Source organism: Odontesthes bonariensis, chromosome 19, assembly GCF_027942865.1.
Source record: "Odontesthes bonariensis isolate fOdoBon6 chromosome 19, fOdoBon6.hap1, whole genome shotgun sequence".
In the NCBI taxonomy this organism is placed as follows: Eukaryota; Metazoa; Chordata; class Actinopteri; order Atheriniformes; family Atherinopsidae; genus Odontesthes; species Odontesthes bonariensis.
In genome coordinates, this window is record NC_134524.1 from 18,397,366 (window position 1) to 18,424,901 (window position 27,536).

Below are 27,536 nucleotides of genomic sequence, written 5' to 3' on the forward strand. Positions count from 1 at the left end.
GGGGGTAAGGAGAGACAAAAGGAAATGTGTCATGATAGTGGTAGAGTTTCATAAAACGTTATTTGGAATGAAAAAAAAAACAAAAAAACTCTTCCCCCAGCACATTGCACAGGTGCAACATAAATACACTTCTAACCCACTTTTACGTGATTCGCTGGCAGAAATCACGACCAACACACTGATAAGTCTACTAAGAAGGTCGGGTTATACAACATCTGGAGTCCTGTACATCATTCTTTGCAGGACAATCCTTCTCCAGATGTTCAGGACACATTCCTTCTACAAGTGGAGTCTCTTCAAATATACCAGTAACTGGACTTTTAGAGACAAGCATCTTGAGTTGTGTGTTTTGGGACATGACAGTCTGTAGTATCAACTGCTTACCCTCCTCTGCAGTGGGAGAACCAGCAAGTTGTAGTACAGAGAGTTTAGAGACTGTTGGGGAAAATAACGCCACACCAGCTCTGCGACGTCCTTGTGCGTGTAGTTTCCTTCTGGCAAACCGGTCAACATGATTGTGGAGAACTTGGAGCCTGGATGGTGAACTTGCTACGAGACGGAAGGTTCAGAAACAAAAGACAACATGTTTTTTGGAGCGAGGCGATAGAAGAACAGAAAGGCACATCTGGGAATCTTGCTAAATGTTAATAATGTTTTACAAGAACTGCTTTCCGGGACAAATGCAACACGAAATAGAATGAAAACCGGGCGACTACAAAAAGGCTCTTACCTTAATGTAATCCATTTTTTGGATTGTCAGAAAATCTAAGGAGTCAAAAATGAACGCAGTCACCAATGGTATATACGACGGGTTTGATGAGTGAATAAAATTCCTTGTTAGTTTGTCTTACCTGGAATGTTAAACCAAGGAGACGCAGTCGGGAACAGATAGGGAATGGTTGTCATGGTGACCCAGAAAGGTGGAGTGCTGCCCTGGGGAATGCCACATTTTGTGGTCGGTATTTCTGCCCCGGGAATGATGTCCTCTCTGTCTGGCATAGCGTTCACTGGCAGTTTTGGTGCTGCACAAACCAAAACATGGTCGGTTACGTTTTGAATTCTTATGGCGTCATTATTCGAGGCCCTTTCTTGCGTCAGAAAAATGCCCAAACTGTATGGAAACTCTGGCAGTCGACTGACTGCAACCATATTACTTCAATGCAGATTAACTATGGACCAACGACCCCCAAAGACAGGTGGTTCACATGATGTGCTAGATGGGTTTGATAGAAGCTACCCGAAGCAGCCTGTTGCTACTACTGTAAGATGCTGACTCTTTGACTGTTGAGTTGAGGTCTGATTGGTCTATAAAGTCATGAATGAATATGCAGTGGACCAGTCTTGATAGTCTCAATTTGATACTGTGGCGAAAAACATTTAAGAACGAGAGTCTAAGTCGTTTCTAAAGAGGTAAGAAGAGTTTATTTAATCTTGCAAGAGAGAACAACACAATAGGGAGTAAAGGGCTGCCCTGCCCCACAGAGTATCAATATTTATACAAAAGCAGAAATGGAAACTTTCAGTGAGACGTCTGCGTGGTAGCGATAAGGTCACACAACATCAGTTCCTAGAACATTTGTTTGTCTGCCCCCCGGGTGCAGTCAGATTACAGAACTACTCCTTTATGTTATCAAGTTCGTCACTCTTATCACATGCTGAACCACAGGGTGCAGCTCAGAAGAAAACAACTCGCTTAAAATTTTCCATATTCCGTGGCTATAAAATATTGTGTTGAACATTTTTTTCTCTGCTTACGTTTTGACTTCTTGGTGCCTCGCGGTATTTTCATCCTGTTCACTTTGTGGACATGGCCGCACTTCAGAAGACTGTACCAAACTCCGAGCCGATCGGCGTCATTGACGCTCTCAAATTCAATAAAAACCTGGAACGTGCAGACGGACAAAACAATGAAGATATCCATTCTAAATGCATGTACAACACACGTACTTGATGATGAGTGTTCGTACCTTGTTGAGCAGAGGCAGGTAGTTTCTCACAGAGCCGATTTTTCTTAAAGTTTCTCGGAGATTGCCGGCCTCGTCTGGTGAGATGTCCTGGATGTAGACCGTACTTGTTCCGTCATCTTTTATCTTCTGCTTAGAGGTGAGCATTCAAACCAACCAGAAACACGTGCGTCAGGTCCGCGTTCTCTCCATGCCACACATCAGTTTGTCATTACATCATATGAAAATGGACAGGAATAAAGCCGTCTCCACATGTTTTAGGGCATTTATAATTCATATTGTAATGTTAGCGATAGTTTAAAGTCCCAGATAATCTCAGATACCTTTCATGTGTAAAATGAAAAGTAGTTTTTTTTACAGAGTGCAGAAGCAATACTGTGTGTGTGTTACTTACAAAATGCATCAGGTCCATCAGTGATTTATAAAAACCAAGCTGAAAAGAAAATTCATCACAATGCTCAGTTAATGTCAATAAGACGTCAGGATCAGCATCTCTTAGTTAACACTGCTTTAAACACAGAGAGTTCTGGGTTATTTTTCCAATTTATATTTCCTTCAAAAGGTCAACTCAAGTTAGAAAGAAAATAGAGATCAAGAACTAAGAGCATCACTAATGTTTAAAAAAGACAGATTGCAAACTTTTTGGATAAAAAAAAAGTGCAGGAAATCTTTCGAGTCATTTTTTTTCTTTTTAAAACTAAGCGTCGTATTTTTCAGATGCTTACCGGCGTCATCAAAATGTTACTTTTTACGACCCGCAAATAGAGTTTATGCTGTTTGAAGATAATCTGACTGTGTAACGACACTCTGATGATTTCTTGCACCGTCCTCACGTTGGGCATGAGAGCAAACGCCTGAAAAGGAAAATCAGAAAACACACACTTAGTACTATCATCAGTTTATCAACTGATAGGTCCACATTCTGACTTAGACACGACCTATCGAGTTCAATTGAAAATTACAGAATCCTGAAGAACTTCTCAAAACATGCAGTCAAAGAAACAACCCGATGGGGATTTCCAACCCGCGGCTTACCATGCACATCTGAGGAATCACAAAGATGTTGTCGTCCGCGTAATCAAAACCGAACTTGCAGAGCAGATATACAAGGTCAGCCTCCGTGTAGCCGCAGCTGTCGTACATGGGCAGATTGGTTATCAACAGCAGCGTCGAGTCAAGTGTGAAAAGCTTGGGAAAAGGAAAAAAGAAAAGGAAAGAGGAATGGTTTTAGTGGGTTCAGAATAAAGACTATATCCTCTAAGGCTTAAATGAATTGAACCATTCAAAGTTTAAAAAAAAAAAAACATTTTTAATTCCACAACCAAATTTTAAGGGCATTTTACCTCTATTTATAGTATCAGCTCAATAAGATGATAAAAAAGACAGATTTCCCCAAGGACAATAAAGTGCATCTTGCTCTCAATCTTTAATTAACCAAACCAAACTTTGCTTTCTGAACCCAAAATTAACGTTGAACCTCAGTTTGATTCATGTCTTTCTCAGAACGCTAGAGACCCTTTAAAGTGCTGTAAACTTACTCTCGATGGCAGGATGGTTTCTGGCACGATGCAGGCTGTGAGGAAGAGTTAAAGTAAAGACAAAAGGTGAAAGGGAGTCCGACAGGATATTGATCCCATGCAAAAATATTTCTGATCTACAAACAGATTTCTTACTGAAACTCTGTGGACCCAAGTACCACTGTACGGTCTCCCCGACAGTCAGAGGGGCGAGGACGTCAGCAGAAGACAGCCGTTTGCTGCTCTCTGCCGCAGGTGTACTTTGGTTTGGCTTCGTTTGAGCAGACGCAGCGGAAGCGGCTGAAACACTGCTGACGCGGTTCGATGCTGGACTCTTCTGGGCAGTCACGGGACCTTCAGAGGAAAACATCTAAATGAGACGGATAGCACGACTTCCCTAATTTCCTACTATCTGCATGGCATTTTGAAGGCATTTGTGCCTTTTTAGGGGGAGTTTTGTAGTTTTCACCAAAAACACTTAGGATCAGGAGAACGGGGATCGTTCGGGAACCGAACCATTTGAAAAAGAACAAGAATTGCATGCGCTCCTGCTTAAGACTGTTGGAGCAAAATGGAAAAATTCAAAGCGGAAGTGATCTCATGTTCGCAAAGCATGCCCCCGTTTGCACTGGCACCGACCGAGGAGCAGGACAGAGGCTCGTACCGAGGACTAGAAGAACTGTGACCCAAACATACCTAAAACAATGCATGAATTCCTACATGTGAACAGGCTTACCGTGTTCCAGTCACTGAGCAGTCGACCCCATACCTTTTTCATCTGTCATTGTGACCTCACTTCTGACCGTCTGCTTCGCTTCCAGTGCATCTCCAGCTGGTCTCCCCGCCGCCTGCTGTTGGAAAGCTTCTGGCTTGGCCTTCATCCCTTGTGATTTAGTTAACAGGACCTGCGGTGAAGCTCTGACCGAGGTCTTTGGAGCGGTCGCCTGTTGTCCCTGACGTGGATGAGCTGGAGGTTTATCTGGTGTGGTCTCAGCTGTGCTGGTTGGAGGAGGATTCTCCCTGGGTTTAGCCGGTGAACCTTTTGCATCTTTCTGTTGGTGTCCTTTGCCCTCAGCAGAACTTTCAGCCTCCATGGGCGCTGCCATGCCTTTCTCCAGCTCTGATGGTTTAGCATCTGTCACATCTTGTGTCTTAACGTTAACTTTGGTAAATTTTGCCTGTTGCTTCATTTCAAAAGCTGTTGAATTTCCTGTGCTAACAACCATGACTATTTCTTCAGGCTCCTCAGCACATTCTTGAACCTCTGTTTTAAATTTTTGGGCCTTGAAAGGCTCAGAGGCATCTGGCTGATTTTCTGATATTGTAGACGTTAATGGCGTATCTATGGGCTTTGCTGCAATTTCTTCCCTTTCGTTACCGCTTTGTCGGACCGTTGATGGTTTCTCCCCTTCCCTGGCAGGAGAACATCGGCCAGTTTCCTCCGACTTTTCATTAGTAGCAGCTCCCGCTGACACTGCATGCTCCTCTCCAGCTGCAGGCGTTTGTGCAGTTAAGGCAGTTTCTGCTTTTGAAGCTGATATTTTTACCTTAGTGGCCATTTCCGCATCTTCTACTGGTTCAGCAACAGTCACGTTTGATGTTTTTTCAACCTCAGAGGTCTCTTTAGAAACCATCCGAGACTCTTTAGCATTGATTTCAGATCGTTTGGGTGTTGGCTCCTTTTCTGGAGCTTTGAACGCTTTGAGTCCTGTGAGCTTCGAAGCTTCCTTTTTTATTAAAACTGGTTTCACGCCTTCTTTTGCAGGAGCACTGCCTGTTTTTCCAGTTTTGAATGTTGTATTCTTTGAAACATTCTTTGATTTGGAAACCGAGACATTTACGTTTGACACAAGTTTGCCGGTTGCGGCGTTGTTTTGTATAGATAAAAGAGTTTTAAACGGCAGGAGGACAAGACCTCCAGTAGAACCCGACTCGTTGCTTTGAGCTGTGGTGACATCAGACTCGGCGGTTGTTCTGTGACAAAAAATGAAAAAGTTACATTGTACTTCGATATGAATTACATTTACCATACACAAGTGGACAGGACACAACACAGAGGAGATAACTGGAGATAACTGCAACAAAAGGGAAATTCTGTTGCTTTATACCTCCACAAAACAACCCTTGTTGCCTTTTTAGGTCATACAAGTAGAAGGAGCGGTTCTGACAATTGTCAAAAGTCATCACAACAATTGCAGAGATGATGGCTTGTGGTTTCTACTCATGCAAACTGTTTACCTCTGCTCACTGGACTAAAACCAAGATCACCAGGAAGTCCAACATCAGGACTATCTAAAGCTGCTGGCATTAGATTTCTTTGTGATAATGCTGTAATAAAAAGCTGATCCCGCCCACGTTGAGGTGATCTGTTGTGCCTCTGCTTCTTTCGACAGCCAGCTTTCAAATTTACGCTCTGGCTTGTGTCGTCAAGTCATTGCTGGGATAAGGAAGTCGGAAAACAGACACATAATTCACCGACCTCTCCTTATTCGTGGTCTTCGCTGTTCTAAAAATAGAATCTAGGGTTTTCTCTACTTGAGACAGTAAAACTGCCTTCAATTCAAAGATAAGACCTTCAAAAGTAATCAAAACCCAAAGGTGATATTTAGGAGTACAACACCAGTTGAGATTTAAGTAAAAGCTACTGTAATTGTAAGGTGAGGCACTCATCTTATGATAACGATTCAGGTAAAGAAAATAAAAAAATCGTGAAAAGAGGAGTCCGTGTGAAGCACAACTTACTGCTGAGGAGGCTTCTCCTTCTCCCCCGCTGGAAGAGGTCTCTGAAGATCACCCTGTGTGTGGATTAATGCGATTATCGACAGTGTGACCACGATGCGGCAGGCAAACGCTGAGATGTACATTTCATAAAAGTGTAATACCTCATCTGCGACAACAGTGAGCTGTACTCCTTTCACGTTGAGGGTCTTTGCACGCTTCAGTTTCTCCGCATCTTCTCCTCTCTCAAAACACACAGCTGCCTAAATATGCAGATGCAAATCAAACACCCAGAAGTCACTGCATTCGCACAACAAACACGAAGCCTAACATGTTCAGTGTGTACGATTAAAACGATAACTCTTAGCACAGATTCACAATTCCGGATTCATTTTAAAACCAATCCTAATTTTTGTCTTAACATACGTGGAGGGTTCAGTTTATTCTTTACCTCCTGCACAGTCTTTTTCTGCACGTATGTCTTTCTGGGTCCCTCATTGTACTCTGTGGTAGTCTTTTGCACAGATTTAACATCGATTCAATGTGTAATTCCACTCAACGTAAAGTTAAGCTGTAAATAACTATTGAATAACAGTTTTACCTTAGGCCGAGAAAATTCTGAAGGCCATTTCTCCCTTTGTGACATTTCAACAGCGACCGGTTAGGAAAATTATTAACAAACAATCCAATGACTCTTAAGGCCTGAGAGGTTTAAATAATTGATTTCCTTTTTAACATCCATGCAGATACATTTCTGAATCTTCCCAAACTCCTCACTCTCCATCAGACGCACCTCTCGTTTGGACTTTAAAAACACAACCGACTTGGTTTTTCCAAAGAGCTCCATAGCAGAAACCACATCGCTGCGACAGAGTGCGTCAAAAATTCCCCTGAGCTTCAGGATGGTTGGAGCGGAAGTTTTACGAAACTAAGAAAAAAAAAAAAAACGGATGGAAAAACACAAACTTTGATGAAATCTGGACTTGGTCAGGAGTCAAACGTACCACTTGGAACTACAGCAGCTACTGTCGTAAATGCTTAAATCCATCTCCACCTCTCTGTTTTCATTTCATATAATTGACCAAAACATAACGTCAGTGTATTAGAGCAGGAGGAAGAAAGAAAATGTTCGGCCGATATTAACCTGCATGTCGCAAAACAAACACAACTAAACCAACCTTAGGCTTTGGTGGAGAACTTGTCTCGCTATGAAGACTGGACTTCACGTCATAGGATTCGGAAGTGGGCTCCACCTTCACTGCTCTAGAGGGGGAGGATGAAGAGGTATCAGTGGATGAGCTACTCCCTCCTGCACCACTTGGCACACGGGAGCCCTGTGTGTCTTTGGACAGCGAGGATGACAATGATGATGGGGAGGATGATGTCATCTTGACTAGCTCAGCCAATACGAAAGGAACCATGGTTTTAACCATCTCCTCGATGTTTGGCTGCTCTGACAGAGACTGGACGGCTAAAAGGGACACAGACGCAGAATAAGGTCACAGTTCAATTGCTTGGAAAGTCTGTAAAAAATATTTTGCGTTCCGATGCTGTTCGTTTCACTGAACAGATTCACTGTAAACATATAAACATTTGAAATGTTGCTGCCTTCAATGCTTGAGTTTGCTGCAGCTTCTCGACATAGTTTGAAAACGAGCGGCGATGTTTTACAAGATTTGGTGAAACCAAATGCAAAGGAAAATTAGAAAAGTCTTGTGACTGGTCAAAATTTTGGGAAAAGTCGCGTGATTAGAAAAAAAAGTGATTAGAATCTGTAAAGATTTTAGCCATGAAAAATTCTTGAGAAACCAAAAGCATTTTTCAATATTTTTAAACCATGGAAGCCATTGAATGCTTGAAAATGGTCAAACCTGATGTTTCCAGGACTTTCTTAGTCAGTATCTCTACACTGCACGACTTCTTTTGCTGAGAGACCAACTTTTCCTGGGACAACGGTCTTTTATGTCCTCTTCTCGGTAATGACCCCATATTGTCATTCCTTGTGGGTGACGATGGTCGCTCACTGCTCTTTCTTGCTGTCAACCGTTTCTCATCAGTCCTCCTCGGCGACGATGATCGCCTGCGTCTCCATGTTGGTGACAATCGTTTCTTGTCACTTCTCCTTGGTGATGACAGCCTCTCGCAGCTCCTTCGTGGTGATGGTGATCTGTCATGTCTTGTCCTTGGCGATGACCTTTTCCTGTCTCTCTTTCTTGGCGAGGATCGTCTCTCACAGCCTCTTGAACGCGATCGCTGCCGGAAGGAAGTAGGGCAGTCACACCGTGGAGACCAAGAATGAGACCGGGACCTGAAGGGAGTGTTGATTTTTGACTCAATAAAAATGAAACGCCAGTAATTGCATTTTTCTTTGGGATGTATCATTTCATTGGTCGGTGGAACCTCCTTATTTGTATAGGTTGTTTCTCACGTCTTATGTTTCCTTGCACAAACCTGAGAGTATGTCTGGGGCTGTGCGGCGATCGTGGTCTGTAACCATGCTTCTCTCTTCGACCTTCAGAACTGTGGTGGCGGCGAGGGCTGTGGGAGCGTGAAGAGGAATGGCTGTCACGCCTCGCTTCGTGGAAACGTTGCTGGGACGTCTGCGCAGGAGTTGAGGGCGAGGTCTTGGCATTTCCACTCGGAGCTCTTACAAAAGAACAGAGAACAGGAAAAATCCCAGTTGAAATAAAGCAACGGAAAACTTGCAAAGACGGTTAAAATGCGAATGATTTTGTCGTTTGATTGTTTGACAACCAACAAATGTACCTTTGCAAAGGTGGTATTTTCCCATCCCACTCTGGGTATCTGGGAAAAAATCAAATGCATCACATAAACACATCAAACAGTTGGCATATTCAGGTTTTTTCAGGAAACAATGAAGTACATCGGGAACAAACAACCCCAAAGAAACGGTTAGAAAGTATTTATTAAGGTCAATTGAAATGTCTACTATAAATTAATTTGATCCTTCACAATCCTTCCTTATTTACCAATTCCCCGGACTCCCTCCTAAAATATAGAACTACATCATCTTTAAACTTAAAATTACAGTTGTGGAAATTTAAGAGAAATGAAAATGTTCCAGAAAAAAAAAAAAACGAAAGGGAAAGACTGACTCTTGCCGAAGGCCTTTGCAGTTCTCAAGATGTAGGCTGGTTTTCTGGTGGGAGATCCAACCCTAACAGTCAGAACAACAAACAAATATTTAGAGAGGCCTCACCGTCATCTCAGCTGTCCTCAGCTTCAAAGGTTCAGCGGCCATTTTTGTGCTCGACATAAACATTTGACTAAATTTCACAGTGGTCTTAATCATGACACGTAACAACTATTGCAGTCCCACTGTTGATAATAATCAGATAAAATTTTTTTTAAAAAAATAAGAAAAGGTCTTCTCGGTCTTCCTCTTCAGTCGCTTCAAGATTCCTGAGGTTTGGTTCAGGCAAAAAAGAAAAATCACACAGCTTGGAATTTACAGAAGTGTTGAAATGAAGATGTGGAGTCTCTGCGTTTCCTTTCAGAGGAGCCAGGCTGTGAAACATCTTAGACACAAAGGCGATGCAAAAACTGCTGCTGTGCCAATGGTTTGCAAATATCTATAACAGCAACTCACAATTCTTCCAATGACACATAATCTTTAATACATTGGAAGTAAAATGAAAAAATGAAAAACACTTACATACTGAAGAAACTAAAAGGACGAAATGATCATTGTTACAGTACAGGTCCTAGTTTCCCTTGTATTTAGGAGGAAGATATTCAGCCACATGCAGCGAGAACATACGGCGAGTGACTTGGAAAGGGCCACCACTTAATATCACCGAAATTCTGATGTTGAAATTGTTATGAAGGCACTGAATTAACAATTTAGACAAATGTGCAAATCTTCAAAGAGTCAAGGGTCTCTTGGTATTAGCCAAATTTATAATTTTGATGTTTTTTTCACATTTATAATAACATGTTTGTGAAGGCTGAAGGAAGAGCAGCCACATAAACAACCGAGTGGGAATGGGCTGACTTTGGTTCTCCTTTCTTTACAATTTGCTAAGGGGAGAACTGCACGTAGTCACGCTACAGCTGACGCCCCCGGGACTTTGTCTCCCATTAATGTGACATGAAGGGGCCTTGTTTTTTCAGGTACTTTTCCGAGACATGTTTTTTTCTTTTTTCTTAAATGTTACATGAGACCGCAGCTCCCAACTATGCCAGACTTTAATCTGCGCATGCACTACAATAACAATATGTTGTCGACCTTCTGGTTTTTACACATCAAACACCCTGACCGGCCACTGGAGTTTGACTCTAGTCCACTTGCTGCACCCTGCAGAACATCGTAACTCAGTCTTCCTCTTTCAGGAAAAAAAACACGTTCTCCTGAAGAAAAAAACAAATATGTTCCAGGTGCTGTGAACTGGGACCAGTCATGACATTCTTGCTTAATATGGGTTCAACTGCAAAGATTTTTGTGTATCAATATTTTGCACCAAAATACAAGGGAAAACCTAAACAATGTGCAGCAGCTACCAAAATAAAACAAATAAAAAGGATAAAATCCACCTTACATCATATTCAGATGAATATGAATGAATATTTGTTTTATTTTCTGCAATTGTCTTGAAGATCATTTGATCTCAAATGATAAAACTATCACTAAAAAGCTGGCAAAGATCACAGGGATTAAAGCATCTAGAATTCAGACAGAAGTGTTTTTTTTTTGTTTTTTCTTCTCAAGGCCAATTCATGAGCTTTTACTTTGATTTGCCTCACAGGTTACAGATGAGGCCCCCAAAATGACCAGGTCACCTTTGTGAAAGAGGTCTTGATCTCAATGGGTCTTTTATCTGGTTAGATAAAGGTTTAATAAAAAAGAAAAATAATAAAATAAGGGGCTTGTTTGCCGAACAGCTACAACAGGAAAGCCACTAAAAAAGTGAACATTGATTATGATATTTTAATGAAATGTCCTGCTTGGAAAGCTTGGGTCTACGCATTCATGTTAATGTTATTTTGAAGAATGCTGCGAACCAAACCACAGCACAAAATTGGCACAGAAACAGCTCAAGGAACAAGGAGCCCAAGATCACAGCTGCTTTGGTTTGATGGATGGGTGCAGGTGGTACATTGTGGGTGCACCCCCCCCCCACTTGTCTTTCAGAGAAGGGGGAAAAAGTTTTGCTCATGCTGGTTTTTTTCAGTATGATGAACTGTTCATACCGAAAACTGATAAAAGGTAATGTAAACAGGCCGACAAAAAACCCTAACCCTATATGAAAACATCAACAGCCGCGTTCAATGCAAGTCATTCTACACTGAATGACAGTTGACAGAGTTAGCTGCTTATGTGTGAGCCTTCGAGTTCAGCAGTCCACGAGTGAAAACCTGCTCAGGTAGAGAACAACCGGTTTGCCCGTGCCAACTCGAACAAGGCCAACAATTTTTTTTTTTTTTTTTTTTACAAACTCCATTTCCAGAAAAGTGTGCACATTTCTTAAAACACAACCAAAACTTTAATGTGGAATTTGTCAAATCATTTGAACCTTTTCAGACACAATGATCATGGAAATGATTTGTAATTCTGCCAGCAACACATGTTTAAAAAAAAAAAAAAAAAAAAAAAAAAAAAAAGCTGGCATTGAGGCAAGTTTATTATTGTGTTGTATGGCCCTTCCTTTTAATTACACTTTGGGAACTAAGGATGCCACGTGTTGCAGATTTTCAGAGCAATTTGTGCTGAATACAATATTTCAGCTGCCCAGCAGTCGCTGGTTGTTGCCCGATTCTCCTCTTCATGGTGCTCCATTCTGGAGTGTTAACGGCATGGATGGTCTTTCTCTTCTTTGACTCATAGAGCCAGACGTCAGCTCTGTTTTATCCCCAAAAGCAGGTGAAACGTGGACTCTTCTGACCACACAGCACACTCCCAATGTCTTTCTGTCCATCTGAGATGAGCTTGGTAGCTTTTTGTGCAGAGCTGATTTATGGCTTTCTCTTCAGGTTACAAGTCTGGATGCAGTAGTTGACTGCATGCGTTAAAAATTATTCTTAAAGGGATTCCTGAGCTCATGTGGCTTTATTAATCACAGGTGTTTCATGCAATACCACCTGAGGGCTCAAAAGACATCCAACAGTGACTTGTATCCTTGGCCTTTGGGGACCAGGAATGCTGACTATTTTTTTTTCCTCACAACTGATCAGTGACTCTTTGACAGAGTTTAGCACAAAGTGGTAAGCCACAGCCATTCCTTGCTTGGAAAGAAATAGCCATTGATGGGGGCTCTTTTGAAAATCAATCCTGACACCCTCACCCCTCAACAATTAATCTGCTGATTGTAGAATCTCTCAGAAAAGACTTACTGTATGTTCTATAAACTTGCCTTTCTCCCAACTTAAAAAAAAAAAAAATTCTTGATACAATGGGAAAAAATATTTCCTTTGTACTTTCGCCTGTTAAATAAAATGGGACGTTTTTATATGACGCAACAAAAACTTTTTTTGGGAATGGAGTTTGTAAGCTTTGTGTATCCTCACCATTGTCTTCAACATCTGTATATACAAAAAAATATCATGCTTGAAGAAATATATACGTGGCAACAGTCCAATCATACTATAGCTACACCATCAATGCAAAACCTCAAGAGCTTTTGTCCTCTATGAAACCTGCTTACTCTGCACTGCCTCACCCATAGATAATCGACGTCATCTAAAATCTGACCCGATATCAGGGCTGTTGAGAGGCCTAAAGGCTGATTCATACTCGGCGCAACCTCGTTCATACTAGCTGGTCGCAAATGGCGCAAACGGTCACGTGTCCCAAAATTCCGCCACGCCCCCCGTCGCAAGCTAGAAAATCGTCGCGCACACAACTTTTTTTCTGACTTCGCGCGCGCTCAACCGGAAACAGCTGACCAAGAAAAAGAAAAAATTAACACTGCAGAGACCGCGGTGACCGAGAGGGTGCGCCTCTACAAACATCTGTACGACACGTCTATGAAGTTACACTGGGACAATGTTTGACAAAGTTCGTCTTGTTGCAAAGGACGAACATTCCACCTTCTCTTCTGTTTTTGCCGCAGCCGCTTAGCTCTGAGATACATATACAGTTCTACACCCAGAGTAAATTCATTCCGCATCAGATGTGCCAGCCTCTGCTGACGTGACACCACAGGTGGCATTGTGTATGCTTTCTTCGTGTGCTTTTCAGCTTGTTTCCTCAACAGTGACGCTCGCTGGTCTGGAGAGAACTGCAAATGTGACACATTCTCGGCGCAAACTGCGCTTATGAACTGAAGGAACTGTGAAGGGGCTGGCGCTTTCGATGACGTCATTAATGGTTCTCGAGCCAGAACAGTTGCGCGTTTGCGCCGAGTATGAATCAGCCTTAAGCCTCAGCAATCGAGTCGCACACTTTTTTTAAAATTAAAAATGACAGATTTCTCAATTTAATAGAGATTTTACAGTAGTTTTATGTTAGTTTTTTTTTTTCTCCAACTGCGTGCTCTCTTCAGTGACCTGGCATAAGCCACGGTGCAAGCAAAGCCCCAACATCTATGTAGGATGCTCAGGGTGTAACAGTCTGTAAGCTGCCGTTGTCATATCGAGCCTGAACATAATAGCAGCCATTTGGTAAAAGTTTGGGTACCTTAGCTAAACGTGGAATCGGGATTTCTATACTGATCTCATACATGGCCTCTCTGAAATCCAATTAACAGAAATCTGTTGACGCAACTGAGAGCTCTATTCCTTGTGATCAATACACAAACATCCTTAAACATTTCTTAATAAAAGAAAAAAAAAAACCTGTCGGCGCTAAACTAAACTGGTAAGTATCTACCAAAAACAATGAAACAACAATGTAAGACCGTGAAATACACAACAACCACTTTCCCAGATAGACAGAAAATGGGGTGCATTCTTCCACTCACCTTCATTTGAGTACATTCTTTCTTACACAAAGAACAGGTATGTGGAAACACTCTTGGTGTGACCGCAGCATAATCATGCATCATGGCCGGCGATGGCAGACCTTTGGAGGATGGTTTCTTTGCTGGAGACTGCCGTTTAAAGCATTGCATATGAGTAATGTCTGCGGGACTCGGGATCGGTTGAGATGAAAGATTAATGCTTTGATGAGGATCAATGGGGCTCACCACTGAATGTAGAAGGGGACGCGTGGCATCTGTGACAGTGGAGTTTAAGTAAGGTGGAGGAACAGGAACAGACTTTGCAGCAGGACAGAAAGTGTGCCACATCTGCAATACTGGTGGAATATGCACCTGATGCGACTGAGTTTGCCGTTGTTGAACCTGCTGCACTTGCTGTTGCTTTTTCATCTGCTCACCAACCATTGACTCTTGTCCCTGAGTTTTACTATGACCATGATTCGAACTGTCGTCAGTATTACAACTGAAAGTGTCCATCAGCGTCATATTTTCACCACTTTTGTAAACAGTCTTTCCAATCTCATCCTCGGTTCCTGCAGTATATTTGCCAGTATTTCCATATTCAATCCCTTTATTTGGTTGGAGAACGGTTGACAGTATGTCATCCTGGTGCAGACCGGTCATTAAACTCATGCTTCTGGTGGGTTGAGGTTCAGAGAGGGGTGCTGACTTAACTGCAGTTGCAGCTCTCTTGGCCTTCTGTGTGCGGATTTGGTACAAGATGAAAGGCAGGTTCTCAACAGTGGTCTCATCATCAGGGTAAGAGAGGAGTAAATTCAAGTCATCGTTTTCAAGTCCAAAGTCCTTCATAATCTTATCAGCTAATTGTCGAGTGTCCTGTGAGAAGATGGATTCAGGTGACACAAGCTGACTTGTTACTCTGGTGTCACATTCACGTGAATCTGGTATGGATGTTGAGGAATCGTCCTTAGGGGTCTTTTTGTAGATTGGCAACCAGTCCAAGGAGCTACTGCCACTTTCAACATTAGAGTGTCCATGTCCTTGAGTGGCTGAGGTTGTGAGATGAGAGGTCAGCCCTCTGCTCGTGGAAGGAATCTCTTCTTTTTGGGTTCTGGTAAAGTTAGCATCCTGGCCTACAGGCTGAAGCTTAATCTCATCTCTAGCCCAAATGTTCAGCACTGCATTACTCTGTAACTTGGTCTCACTTGGTTCAATTTTAATGCTCACTGGTGGAGCTAGCTGTGGCAGGACTGTTCCTCCAAAGAAATTGGGAGTTACAGAAGAAGCTCCATAAGGGCTGAATCTGGATCCAGGTCCAGTGTCCCTCACTGTTGGTCTACCAGAAAGTCCATATTGTCCCTGGGATGACCTTTGTTTCCCAGAGGCAAAGGGGTTATACAGGGGATGGGACATACCGTTGATGATTTTCAAAAAGTTCAGAACATCCACAGCAGTAGGTGAGGGTGGTGTTGTGGGTATGTGCAGAGCACATACATTGGAGTTTGGTGTGAATATCGCTGCTCAGCCACCAACAGAAAGATAATTGTTCATCTGAGTCAAAACTAAAAGGGCTTTCATATGAGCCAGCTGCACAGATGCAGGCTGCCCTCTGACTAGTGGCAAGTTTCTTGTGAGCCCTCCAATTTAAAGGCCCGGAGCATCAGGCAAAGCTATCCAATGTCAAAGAAAAACTGAAAAAAAGTAGATGTAACAAACACAAAAAGGAGGTTACTGAACAGGACTGCGCTTCAGCTTCTTTCAAAGGTGGAATCCGTCTTCTGGAAAGTCTCGTCTTGATTTACACCATCTGGTGGTTCCCTGTCAGAAACACATTCACTCAGTCAATATAACCGTTTTGTCTGGAAAATAGAGTAGGCAAAAGTTCCGAACAAGTTACAAAGAAGAAAAAAGAAAAAGGTTGCAGACAAAATTAAGAACACAGACATAAATATTTCTTTCCTACCCCAGAAACAGCAAAAACTGACACCAGCAGATGGTCATTAATAACAATGTCTGAAAATAAATTAACAAATACTTACTGGCTACATCTTAGCCTACACTTTTTGGCTACACAATACCTAATATTGAGCTTGGTTAGCTGTACAATAATGTTCCTTCCATTAACCCCATTATCTCTGTGTAGCCTTTTGGCATCCGACTATTGTTCCAACATCCAACGCATACGTTTCCTGAAGCATTTTCAATGTGCCAAAAATGCTGCACATAAGACTCTTGCCGGCATAAAAGCGTTCAGATGGAGAAATTTCAAATTACTTGCAAGGAAAGAAGACTTCTGGTAATACCACTGCTAGGGTACAGGGTGCACCCTGCAAAGCAATGAAAATTTACCTGAAAATCTGGAGATCTTAATTTCAAATTGTTCTTAGAAAGCATGCGGTAAATGTGTCAAATTATACCCCAGATTACAAGACACTTGTGAACAACATACAATGCCCGGCTTCCCACTAATAAATATGAAAGAGATAACAGATGTTTCCAGTGAAACACAATGGCAAAGCTAAACTCAAATGTTGTACTGTTGAAAAATGTAATAGATGTGATGATTTGCCACATGCAACATATATGTGGATTAGTACAAATATGATGATTTATTTGAATTATTTTTTTGATTTTTTTTTTTTTTAACGTAACCGATTCTACAAACATAGGACATAATTCATCATTTATTAGAAACAGTTCTGGTTAGTGTAGAGCATGGTTTTCTCTATGGTGAGGAAGTTAAGACACCAATAAGTCTTCTAAGATTTAAGGAATTTATTACAGAATAATAAATCAAACAAGAATGAACAACCAGCAATAGTCAGCAATGATCATCAAAAAGAGTCAGAAACCTCTTTCAACCACGGGGGTTTCAAAAGTCTGGACAACCTACTGATGCTAAGATCGGTCCTTTTATACAGTGTTGACCTCATAGACATATTTGTCCAGACAGTTTAGAATCCATCTTAAGTACAGAGCACGTTGTAAAATCAACCATATGACGTTAAAGTGACCATCCGGGATTTTGGACACAGGACCTCATTTCCAAGTCAGCAAGGGTGTAAGAAATGTGTCCAGGTGTTTTTTTTTACACTCCATGCAGTCCTTGTGAAATCTCGTGTTCCTGTTGCTAAGCTAGCGCAAGTGAACGGCTATGCTCTAGCCTGCCCCGAAAACACTCTAAACCTATTTATTTAACACTGAAAGCAACTCAATTATCATGGCAGGTTATCGATGCAAATATATGTGTTGATGGGGGCGTTTAGGAAGTTAACCAACCTTGTAATTGTGTTTGATCACCATCAATCTCTCTTGCGGCTCCCTGTTGATGACAGTGTGGTTACATCACAACTGAAGACAGCGAGGTAAAATTCCGCTGACCCCGAGAAAATAGTCCCTCAACATTCTAAAATCCAGGCAGTGCTAGGTCGGTTTTATTTCAAACCTCGTTATATGAAGACAAACATTTACATTCGGAGCCTGGCATAATTACGGTTTTGTTTTGAATGTTGTTTAAACTGGATAAGACAATAAGTTAAGTTTTTGGGACAGGCTAGAGCATAGCCGTTCACTTTCGCTAGCTTAGCAACAGGGATATGGGATTTCACAAGGACTGCATGGAATGCAAAAAAAAAAACGTTCTGGACACATTTCTTACACCCTGGCTGACTCGGAAATGAGGTCCTGTGTCCAAAATCCCGGATGGTCACTTTAAGCATTATTTGCTCGAGCAGTTCATGCAGTTCTGTTGTATATCAGTTCAGGGAAAACCAAGTGTTACACAACACATGAAAGAAAAAAAAGAAAAAAAAGAATAATTTCCCATTACAACCCCCCTTTTTGTCATTTTGACAACTAAATTACTGAATTAAGTTCCCTGATTCAATTGTGTATATTGAGCAATTTCATTGTGCTGTGGGACAATGGAAGGTGAGAAAGCCCTCCCACCATTCTCTTCTAGGATGGAGGTGGGGGTCCTCTTCAGTGTGCTGAGAGGAGTCAACTCTCCGTGATTCCATGATGACAAAAGGGACCATCAACATCCCAGTCCCAGTCTCTTTGAAGGGTGGTCTGGTGGAATGCAATAACATGGATTGGATACCTCAGGTGCCCGTTGGTATACGACTGCATTTACTTCATTTAGATCTTGCACAAATCTCCATTCCGTAGCTCGGCCTTCATCGCAAATCTTTTTAACAGGGAGAATAGGAGTGCGAACAGGAGAGTCACGCGGTATAATCACGCCAGATTTCAGTAATGACTAACACTGGTGTGATGCCATCAATAGCTTCTTTCTTTCAGGGGTACTGTTCAAACATGGTCTATACTCAGATTTGGGGTGCACCACCAAAGGCTCAGCTCCTTTCATGAGCCCTACATCATACTTATGAGAAACCCACAACGAAGATGGGACTTCAGACAACTCTGGTATGTGTTCTGTTTCAATGCAAACAAATCAATCCATTGCACTTGTTCCTCCGCAAGCTCAACTGATTTTTTAACTAAACACTGTGTCGGTCAACACCGATCGATACACATAACCTTCAGCGCTATATTCTATTTTAGGATCATCTGCAGCCGGCTCAAAGTCTGTTAGGCTGAGACAGTTGTGCAACCATGGACCCAAATCCTTCCATTTCCAACCAGCTGGCTTAGCTAATGAGATACGAGTCAATCATATGATGTTAAGCATTATTTGCTCGAGCAGTTTATGCAGTTCCTTTGTATAACAGTTATTTCATGTTGAAAATATGAGATTCCTCCTATAGTCAATCGATTTGATAATTATCATTAGGAAATGTTAACATTAACAGTAGATCGGGCAGCGTTTCAATAAACGAATGTTAAATATTATTATCAGTAAAGGTGAACCATCCAGTTTTATTCAATAAGTTTGATCAAACAAATATCCCTTCACATTGTTCAGTATCTTTGAGGTAGTTCTCAGTTTCAAAAAGGTTGGTGATCGCTTCCCTAAGGTACATGCAAAACAACACATCCGTCTCTAAGTGTCATCGTCCCTATATGATATCTAGAAGCACAGTCTAGACATCCTGGTTTTCTCTGAACCTCCTCGTAACATACATCTCGAGACTGACCCTTCAAAGGTCGTGCAGTATCAATCAGATCTGGCTTCTCCCAAAACATACTATCCCTAAGTTAATGAGCATATGTTAAGGAACCACTCATAAAACTGACTCATTGCGTTCTTGTCAGCCAAGTTCCCCCAACATCCGACAAAGCTGTCATAGGCCAAAAACCTGACAATCCTGTCCTTTGGGATTTCTGTTGTCACACACTCTTGTTGAGAAGCCTCCGTACTGTCAGTTCAAACATTTACTTTAATTTTGTGGGCAATGACTTCTGAATAAAGCAGCAGAAAGCACAAGCATCTCCACTGCTATGATGTCAAAGCCAGGATCATCAGATGCCTGTTGCAGAGTGTGGTCTGCAGTGAAGGCATGCAGACAGCTAACAAAAAAAAAAAAAAAAAAAAAATACACTGTGCAGCTGCCTTGACACATACAAAAAAGAAGGTTAACCTTGCCCCTGACTTCAACACAAGCACAAAGCATGATGGGGTCTTGCTCCCCATGTCAGCTTTTCTGGAAATTCAGCACCCTTTTTCTCTGGAGGTAACTCTGCTCACTGCAGCCAAATCATCTTCATTTCATGGACTTGTTTCCAAAGTGCATCAGACTTCCCCAAGATGTTCATTTGCAGATGTTCAATTTTGTGATGAGACTGCCAGTAAGGTTTTTTTCATTAGATGATATTTGTGCAGAACGTTACATTGGCCTCCAGAGTCTGTTAAATCTTCTTTCAAATGTTGCTTTCAAACAGGGTCTTGATCCTTCCTTCTAGCAGCCACACGAGCAGTTCTTAGTTTTCCTATTTTTTTCGATCGAATAAAAACAGCCATCTCGTGGTGGGTCAATAATTTCTCTGGTCACGTCAGTCAGTTTGGCTCTCAGGAACTATTCAAGTTAAAAAATACTAAATGAAAAAAAAAAAGTTGTTTAGTTGCATCAGTGGTAAATGTAGGATCGGGAGACGAAAGCGAGGCAAAAATGACTTTCCGTAGATAGAAAAGGGCAAGCAGGATGGATTTATTTTTGCCAATATCAGAATTACAGGCCAGACATGTGATGAGACGACCCCTGGGCTGACTGACTAGCTTCCTCTGGGCTTTGTGTTTTATACTCTATGTGGCTCCTCCCCAGTCTCCACCTCTTCTCCTTGTTATTTTATGACTGCCCGCGACTTTATACTGTACTATTACAACTTGCTTTTTTTTTTTTCCCCTAAAAAGGTATCAGCATGAGTGTCTGTCACCTGAGGATAGACCTTGACCACTATCTTAATAGCTTTTTTTTTATCTTACTTCATGGTCACCACCTGTGCTTCTCCGTCTTGTCCTCCCAAAGCCATCCTGAGAGCGCACCCTCGTCCGTCACCCTGCACAGGGTATATATGATAACCATTCCCAGAGATAGCCAACAGATGTCTAACCAAGGTTGCATACAGAGCATGCATGATTATTCTGAATTCAAAACTGTTACAGAGGACTGTTGTGCATAAACAAACAAACACTTCTTTAGGGTTTATTCTCAAGGGTCTTATCAATTATTCTAATCTTCAGGGTCACGTTCAGCCGCTCAGAAGGCTTCATGACTGATGAATGTGGGAATGAGGTTTGAAGAGGTATTTATAATCCTTAACATGAACATTTGCATCTTCGTGGCCTTCCTGAAACAAGTCGCCGTTGAGGAAGGAGAAAATCTTTTTCCTAGTTTTGTCACAGTACGTCTGAGAATCCCAGACTTACTTTGACACCATTTGTTAATGATGGCTAGACAAAAAGTAGTCTAATATCTCTAATATTTTTTATTTATTTATTTATTTTTTTAAATAGAGTGGTGTAAAGTAATTACATATACAGCTGGAGCTGTGATTACAGGCTGTGGGACTGGACGCCATCTGCCTCAAAAATCTCTGAATGGATGAAAAATAAACTTGTTTGAGAAAAAAAGAAATCCCCAACGTCAGAAGTTCAAGCAGCAGGTGTTGATTAAACAAGAGAATGATTCACGCTGAGCAGGTGAGTCAAACCAGTTGGACCGACTTCTCTCCTTTCCTCATTTAAAGAGAATAAAGAGGACTCAGCACCCATTAAATATTATGTTGACAGCTGGACTCTTAAGCCCTATTCGGACGGGACTAGTTCAATGGGGGGACGTATGGTAATGTTGTTTAACCAGACGACGCCAGGGAGAAGAAATGACCAATTTGGACGGGACAAGAAATCCCTGTACTATTCATCTAACATGGGAGGAGTTGTTGGTTACGCACAACCGTCACATCCTGGATGCTGCACGTCTTCATTTCACTTCCGTAAACCCCATCTGTAAACAGACATGGCGCCGACCATGCGTGCTTGCAAGCAGCGCTTCATCCAGAACCTCCATGTTTGCAAACAGACACACCTAATTGTTTCTCTCTTTAAAAGGATGTGACGACATATTCCGTACTTATTACCGAAGGTCGCATTCGCACGGGATTAGTATTACCTACGGTAGATACTCCGGACCGTTTCACAGGAGGTAGAATTCTCGGCAAAGTTTACCGACATACTCCGCTATCTTTACTGACATGGCGCGTTCGGACGGGACTAGATTTCCCCGTTATTATTACTTCACCCCAGGTCCCCCCATTAAACTAGTCCCGTCCGAATAGGGCTTTACTGTGAAAGCCATGGCCGCTGTAATCTGTGCAGTATGAGACAAATTATTCTGTGCATTGAAGGAAAGAGCGCTGCAGAATCTGATAAGGTTTGAGCAATGACAAGCCAATCAGCCATAGACCTACAATTTGATACCACAGTAGCTTTCCCTGTGCAGTCTGCCATATGAACCTCCTCCCATCTTTACTGCTAAAAGACTCTGCGATAATCGAACTAACCTTATGGATGAGAAATCTCCACCAGTGTCAAATTGGTTCAGACTCTCGTCACCTGGTTAAAAGGATACCTTCAGAGTTCAATGTGAAACAGTTTTCATTGCAGCATAATTGAGCAATCATTTTCACCTCCTCCCTAACTCCTCCTCACGTGATCTGCAGTGCATCGACTTAGGCTTCAGATATCCTCTTAAGAAACCATTGTTCACAGCTTTGATAATTACAGCGCTTAGAACCGCTTTGAGAATCAACGCCTGAGCTAGGGCTGTCGCGGTTGAGGAATTCCCCCTGCGGTGAGTCAGGGCGGCTCAATATCGCGGTATGTGATATTATTGCACCATCCTTTTTTTAATCTATCTATCTAGCAAATTCGTTTGTTGATTACTAAATTACTTAGTCTTTTAAAAACAGCCGTGGCTGAAACAAAGTTATGTACATGAATAACAACACACTTATGAAAACCCTCTCCGATGGTTGCGCTTGTTGCGCACATGTACTTGCGTGCGACTGTGGAGAGCAAGGGGAAATCTCTTCTGGTTGTTGCACCACCATGCCAGGGGGTTTTCATTAGGGTCGATGGGCTCCTCCTGCAGGTAGCGAGTGAGGAAGTGAGCGCAGGTAGGTCGGTTCTCTTCGGGACGGTTGCTAACGTGCTTGTCCGTGACTTCAGCAGGTCAACCAGATACCGTGTAACAGCGCCTGTTAGGCGTTTATGTCTGTCACCGTCTCTGCTGCACTTGGCGAATCGAGCAAAGGCTTCGTCGACTCCAAGCTGTCGGCTAGCCCCGACACGAGCTGCTCCGTGACTGTGTGGCAGGAGGCCGCGGCAACCTCGCCTCAATAGCTGGATGGTAGCTTGCTAGGTGAGCCCGTAAACTCGTTTTACTTTAACCGTTTTGCAGATTTTACAGATTGCCTCATTTAAATTGGCTGGTTCCCCCTTTTCATTTGGCTGAAAGCTGAAATGCTAGCAAAGGGGCGAAGTAACATTTAGTTTTGATACCAGTGCAACTGCCATTGTCTCCTTCTCAATGTGTGTTGTGGTGAGATCAGGTGACGTGGGGTGATGGCGGTGGCCCATCATGAATCGCGGTGGGCTTCTTCATATCGCGATATTTCCTTTTTGGGGTTACCTCGACAGCCCTAGCCTGAGCTGTCTGCTCTGTTGCATTTAGCTGGGGTCTGCATCACCATGGCTACTACCGTTTTTATCCCTGAAGACAGATGGGTCATAGGTTTCCTGTATCTCTCTGTGCCTAACGATATCACTTGGTTTCTTTATACATGGTCAGGAAAACAGGAAAGAGGTCAGATTTATCAAAAAGGTACAAGCATAAAAGTGTAAAACACAGTTTGTACACTTTTAGCTTGAAAATGAGCTTGAATGTCAGCATTTGGTACGACCACCTTTTGTCTTCAACACAGCCTGAAGCCGTTCTTGTAATTTCTTTAAGTAGTCTTCAGATATAGTCCTCTCTTCTTGAGATGTTGGCTGCTTTTTGCACCCCTCACCTGTTACCACCTTGCTTTGTTGGCACAAAGGTGTGTCATCCTCCACCAATCATAACAACAAAAGCACATCGGTCCCAGCTGGGGAGGCATGAGTGAAAAGGCCTTGCTTTCAGTAATGTTGAGGTCCAGGCACTGGGGAGGATTTATCCCTGCATAAGACCTGCTCCCACTGATTTTCAGCCCAGTTTTTGTGTCATTTGGCATACCTCAGCCTTTTCTCCCTGGTACTCATCAAATGAAACATTTACTGCTCGCCCAACAGAAGATGTGGATTTACATTCAACTTAAGGTCCGGATGCATCTCTCACTTCCTGTATGAGAAAGCCCCCCCCCTTCCCCTTCTGAACATCATTTTCAGACACTGATCATCTACAGTAGTTAGACCTGCCACTTTGTCTGTCCTCTATTTATTGAAAATTTCCACAAAGTTTCCTCAAATTCTTTTAAGGACAAACTGCTCACCATGCTGAAATATGCCACGTTCTCAGCTAATAGAGCTTTGGTCATCACAAACCAAAGAAATGGGAACCAATTTGGTGTTTTTGTGACAGTCTGTTATCAACAAAGTGTGGTTGCCTTATCTATAAATGATTTGTACGTCAAAGTTAAGTGACTTAAAAAAGGCCAAAAGAAAGAAAAAAAATTCCAGAAAGAAATCTAAAACACATTCAGAAAGCCTGAAGAACTGTTGCTCAAGACCACTTTAAAAGATTACAAGAAAGTATTGCTGCTTGGAGGCCAAACAAAAGAAGAAGAGGTGGCTCAAGACTTTTGCAAAGAGTTAAAGAGAAATTCAATCCTTTTCAAGCACTTTTTAAGGATTGGTTTTGAGATTTCTCAGCACCAGACTGTGGTAATACTTTGCATATAACAACAAAAAAATTGAATTTCAGTTCCTCAACACATGGAATCAGTTAAGTTGTGCAATAATGAACCAAATGATGTTTTGCTGTAACATTCTACAGTAGGGTGATGAAGTAAAGCAAAGTGGAATTATTTTTTTTGTTTGTTTTTGAATTGTCTTTCGGTGCGCTTGCCCTCCAATATAACTTGAATCCCAATCAATTCTTTGGTGAAAATGGGACGTGTGAGGACATTAGTCTTTGAGGAAGCAAGTCCGTCAGCTTCTTGAGCCTTTTAATAAACATGCATGAAAAGTTATTTGAGAATCAAACTACTGTGGTGTATGAGGGATGGTCGCCTTTAAACAGCTGATGTGTAGTTGGTGGATGGAGAACTCTGCTGACACAGACTTGGTCGAACACAGGAATATTTTAAATCGCCAACCAGGTCCGTATTACAGATTGATGCATCAATCTGTAATTCTACAATACAGCTGCATTGTCTCCTCACAGTCTCCCACTCTCAAAGGAGAGTGGAAAAGCAAGAAAAAGAAAGTGGGAGAGCAAAGAAAGATGTTCTGATTTAGTGTGCATGTCCCCACAGAGCAGAATGTCCTCACAGAGAATAATAATATAGAGAAGGAAGAAAAGAGAGGCCCTTTGACTGCCAACTTAGTGTGTGTGAGCTGGTTACGTACACATTCATAAGTTTACAAAGAAAATGATTTTAGAGGAAGCGCTGGGGATTAGATGTTTATGTTTATGTTGTGGAGATCCCAGAAGCTGAGCAGCCTTAAAAGCTTGGTTTAAGAGCAAAATCTAACTTAGGATCAACTCAGTCTCATAACAGAGCAGCAAAATGCTTAAGTAAGGTAAACCTTCCCATATTTGGTAACCCCGAATATGCTGCGCATCCCCATCAACAGGCCCATAGCCAGAATATAATGTATACATATTTGGTGGGCCTCCCCTGGACACACGTACTGAGGAATATGTTTTTCTCAAAATGTTTAGTTTGACTATGTGCATATCTTATCTAGGACACACTGTCCCCGACGCTCTGACACTACACTACCAATAACTTGGGTTGGTGCAAGTGCCCTTTCTTACCCTAAACTGAAGATGCATGCATTGAACAACAAAAAGAATGTAAATAAAAATGGCAAGGGTGGCAGAGAAGATATGCCCGTTCTTCCACCGGCTGCGTCTACACTGCTGGCTGTTGAGCTGACATTGGCAGTGCTGCATTAGTCAAAATGATCTGGCTCCATTTTGTTTCCGAATCTAAAATGCAAACCAGTGAATCGGGTTGCGATTCATTGTGAAAGGAATGCCAGTGCAGCTTCAAGGACTACGTCCAAAAGTCAAGCACTTTCCAAACCTTGAAAACGCCATTCCTTTCATTAAAGCATTTTCATAAGAGGCTTTCGGTGTCACAATTAAATTTTTTCAGTTTGATGCTGCCTCAATTTTTTTGAATTATTTTTTTTTATTATTGCAAGTGTTAAGATATTTACTTGTACCACCTCTAATTAGTAACAAAAAATACTCCTAACTCTGATGAAATTGTTTGGGAGAAAAAGGGACTGTAACAACAAAAAAAAAAAAAAAAGAAAAGAAACATGCGTGAATCATCTCCGCATTCACAGACTGCGTTGCTATCATCTTAAAAGTTTCAGGTCTCTCTCTCTCCAGCCTTCTCGGCGCTTTCTGTGAGCCCCCCCAACTACTAGGATTAGGAAATAAAGTTTACTACACCCAACATTTCGACTGTCGGGTCTCTCTTTAATGGTTTGAAAACGAGAAAAGTAGACCACGTGGTTTGGAGTCATTTACGGGTTTTACAATGATACCGAGAACGAAGCGCAACCTCTGGGCTCTAACGATAGGCCGAATGACGACGTGACACTTTAAAATGCGGAGACAAACCGCCAGCAAGTAAGCCAACCTCACTCTGTGGTTTAGTGAAAACGCTCCGTCACGTACCTTTTCATCTACGTTGCTCTGCAGCTTTGGCGTGCTCCACCTGCACCTCCTCGTAGTTTTGTGTACTGACCGTGTTAAAGTGTTATCAACTTGGTATGAACAGACATGCGCCAGGATGGAGGGGGGGGCGTGTCTCCTAATACTTGTGTTTATATGTAACTAAAGCACAAAATAGTTTAAAAGAGTCTTTACGGTTGGAAGTTTCTCTACTTTGGTGCTCTATGTGTAACTAACTTGTACTCGTCGTCTCCTATACCCCCAGTCTGTGACAAGTTGTGACGACAATTCGCCAGAAATAGATGCTGAATCGAATTTTGTTTCTTCGTCGGGCTCCGCGCCCCGTCCAGTCCATGAAGCACGCGCTCACTGAAAGACTCGTCCCCGGACTTGCTGTGCTCGTAACAGTGATTTACTACGGAGGGCGTGATGGCTCAAACATAATACTCAACGATTTTTTTTTGTAGGCAGCGATTAAATTAAAATGCATCTTTCGTGAAAATCTGCGCATTTTGTTAAAAACATAGTTAAAACAAAGAACTTTGTTCAGTTTTACGTCCTTACGAATACATTCGGCTACTGTTATTTGCTCTAAAAGATTGTCTGTGTGGCAAAATTTTCACTTTCATTTTCACTGAATAATGACTTAGGGGAAATTTGCAGTCATTCACACAACTTTCATCAGAACATAAACTTAACCGAATTGCCAATAATATTTCACTTTTCTACTGTAACCCTAGTTGTTCTGTTGCATGCCATTTTAACAGAACATGCTCTAAATGCGTTGGCACGTGGACAAATCTTTTGTTTGGTGCGGGGCCAATGAAACACTGTGCCTCAAGAAAACAAGCACATATTCATTATTGGTGATGATATAGGGCTGATGTAATCTAAATTAAATGAGAAGATGGCACTTACTAACTCTGGTTTTTTGTTTTTGTTTATGTCTATGTTTTCCTCTAATTAATCTGACAAAACATTTAAGAAATAAAACCTCACCAATTGCAGCCCCCACCCAAAAAAAAACCCCGGGATTTCTTACAAGGCTTGAAAGCCCAACAATTAAAAAAAGAAATTCTACATTTTTAAAAATTTCAAACAATTGTGGAATCCATCCTATTTAAAGTGGTACAGGTTCATAAT

At 41.9% G+C, this 27,536-nt stretch overlaps 1 protein-coding gene across 4 annotated transcripts in view; it reads right to left on the reverse strand.

Moving 5' to 3' along the window:
• LOC142369229 (uncharacterized) overlaps positions 1-26,763 on the reverse strand; it is a 51,695-nt gene extending 24,932 nt beyond the window's left edge. For 2 of the 4 annotated variants that reach the window (XM_075451540.1, XM_075451541.1), the window contains exons 1-21: positions 26,397-26,763; positions 14,119-15,915; positions 9,316-9,377; positions 8,966-9,004; positions 8,651-8,845; positions 8,071-8,507; positions 7,378-7,670; positions 6,993-7,127; positions 6,364-6,462; positions 6,224-6,276; positions 4,251-5,455; positions 3,638-3,835; positions 3,503-3,537; positions 3,000-3,152; positions 2,690-2,818; positions 2,359-2,397; positions 1,968-2,093; positions 1,756-1,882; positions 852-1,022; positions 731-765; positions 385-549 (exon numbers count right to left, since the gene is read on the reverse strand). In XM_075451540.1, the coding sequence (XP_075307655.1) occupies positions 385-549; positions 731-765; positions 852-1,022; positions 1,756-1,882; positions 1,968-2,093; positions 2,359-2,397; positions 2,690-2,818; positions 3,000-3,152; positions 3,503-3,537; positions 3,638-3,835; positions 4,251-5,455; positions 6,224-6,276; positions 6,364-6,462; positions 6,993-7,127; positions 7,378-7,670; positions 8,071-8,507; positions 8,651-8,845; positions 8,966-9,004; positions 9,316-9,377; positions 14,119-15,510 (5,088 nt within the window). In that variant the 5' untranslated portion in view covers positions 15,511-15,915; positions 26,397-26,763. The remainder of the gene's footprint in view (positions 1-384; positions 550-730; positions 766-851; positions 1,023-1,755; positions 1,883-1,967; positions 2,094-2,358; positions 2,398-2,689; positions 2,819-2,999; positions 3,153-3,502; positions 3,538-3,637; positions 3,836-4,250; positions 5,456-6,223; positions 6,277-6,363; positions 6,463-6,992; positions 7,128-7,377; positions 7,671-8,070; positions 8,508-8,650; positions 8,846-8,965; positions 9,005-9,315; positions 9,378-14,118; positions 15,916-26,396) is intronic. The other 2 variants (XM_075451542.1, XM_075451543.1) reach the window with 2 other exon arrangements.
• Positions 26,764-27,536: the final 773 nt, after the last annotated feature.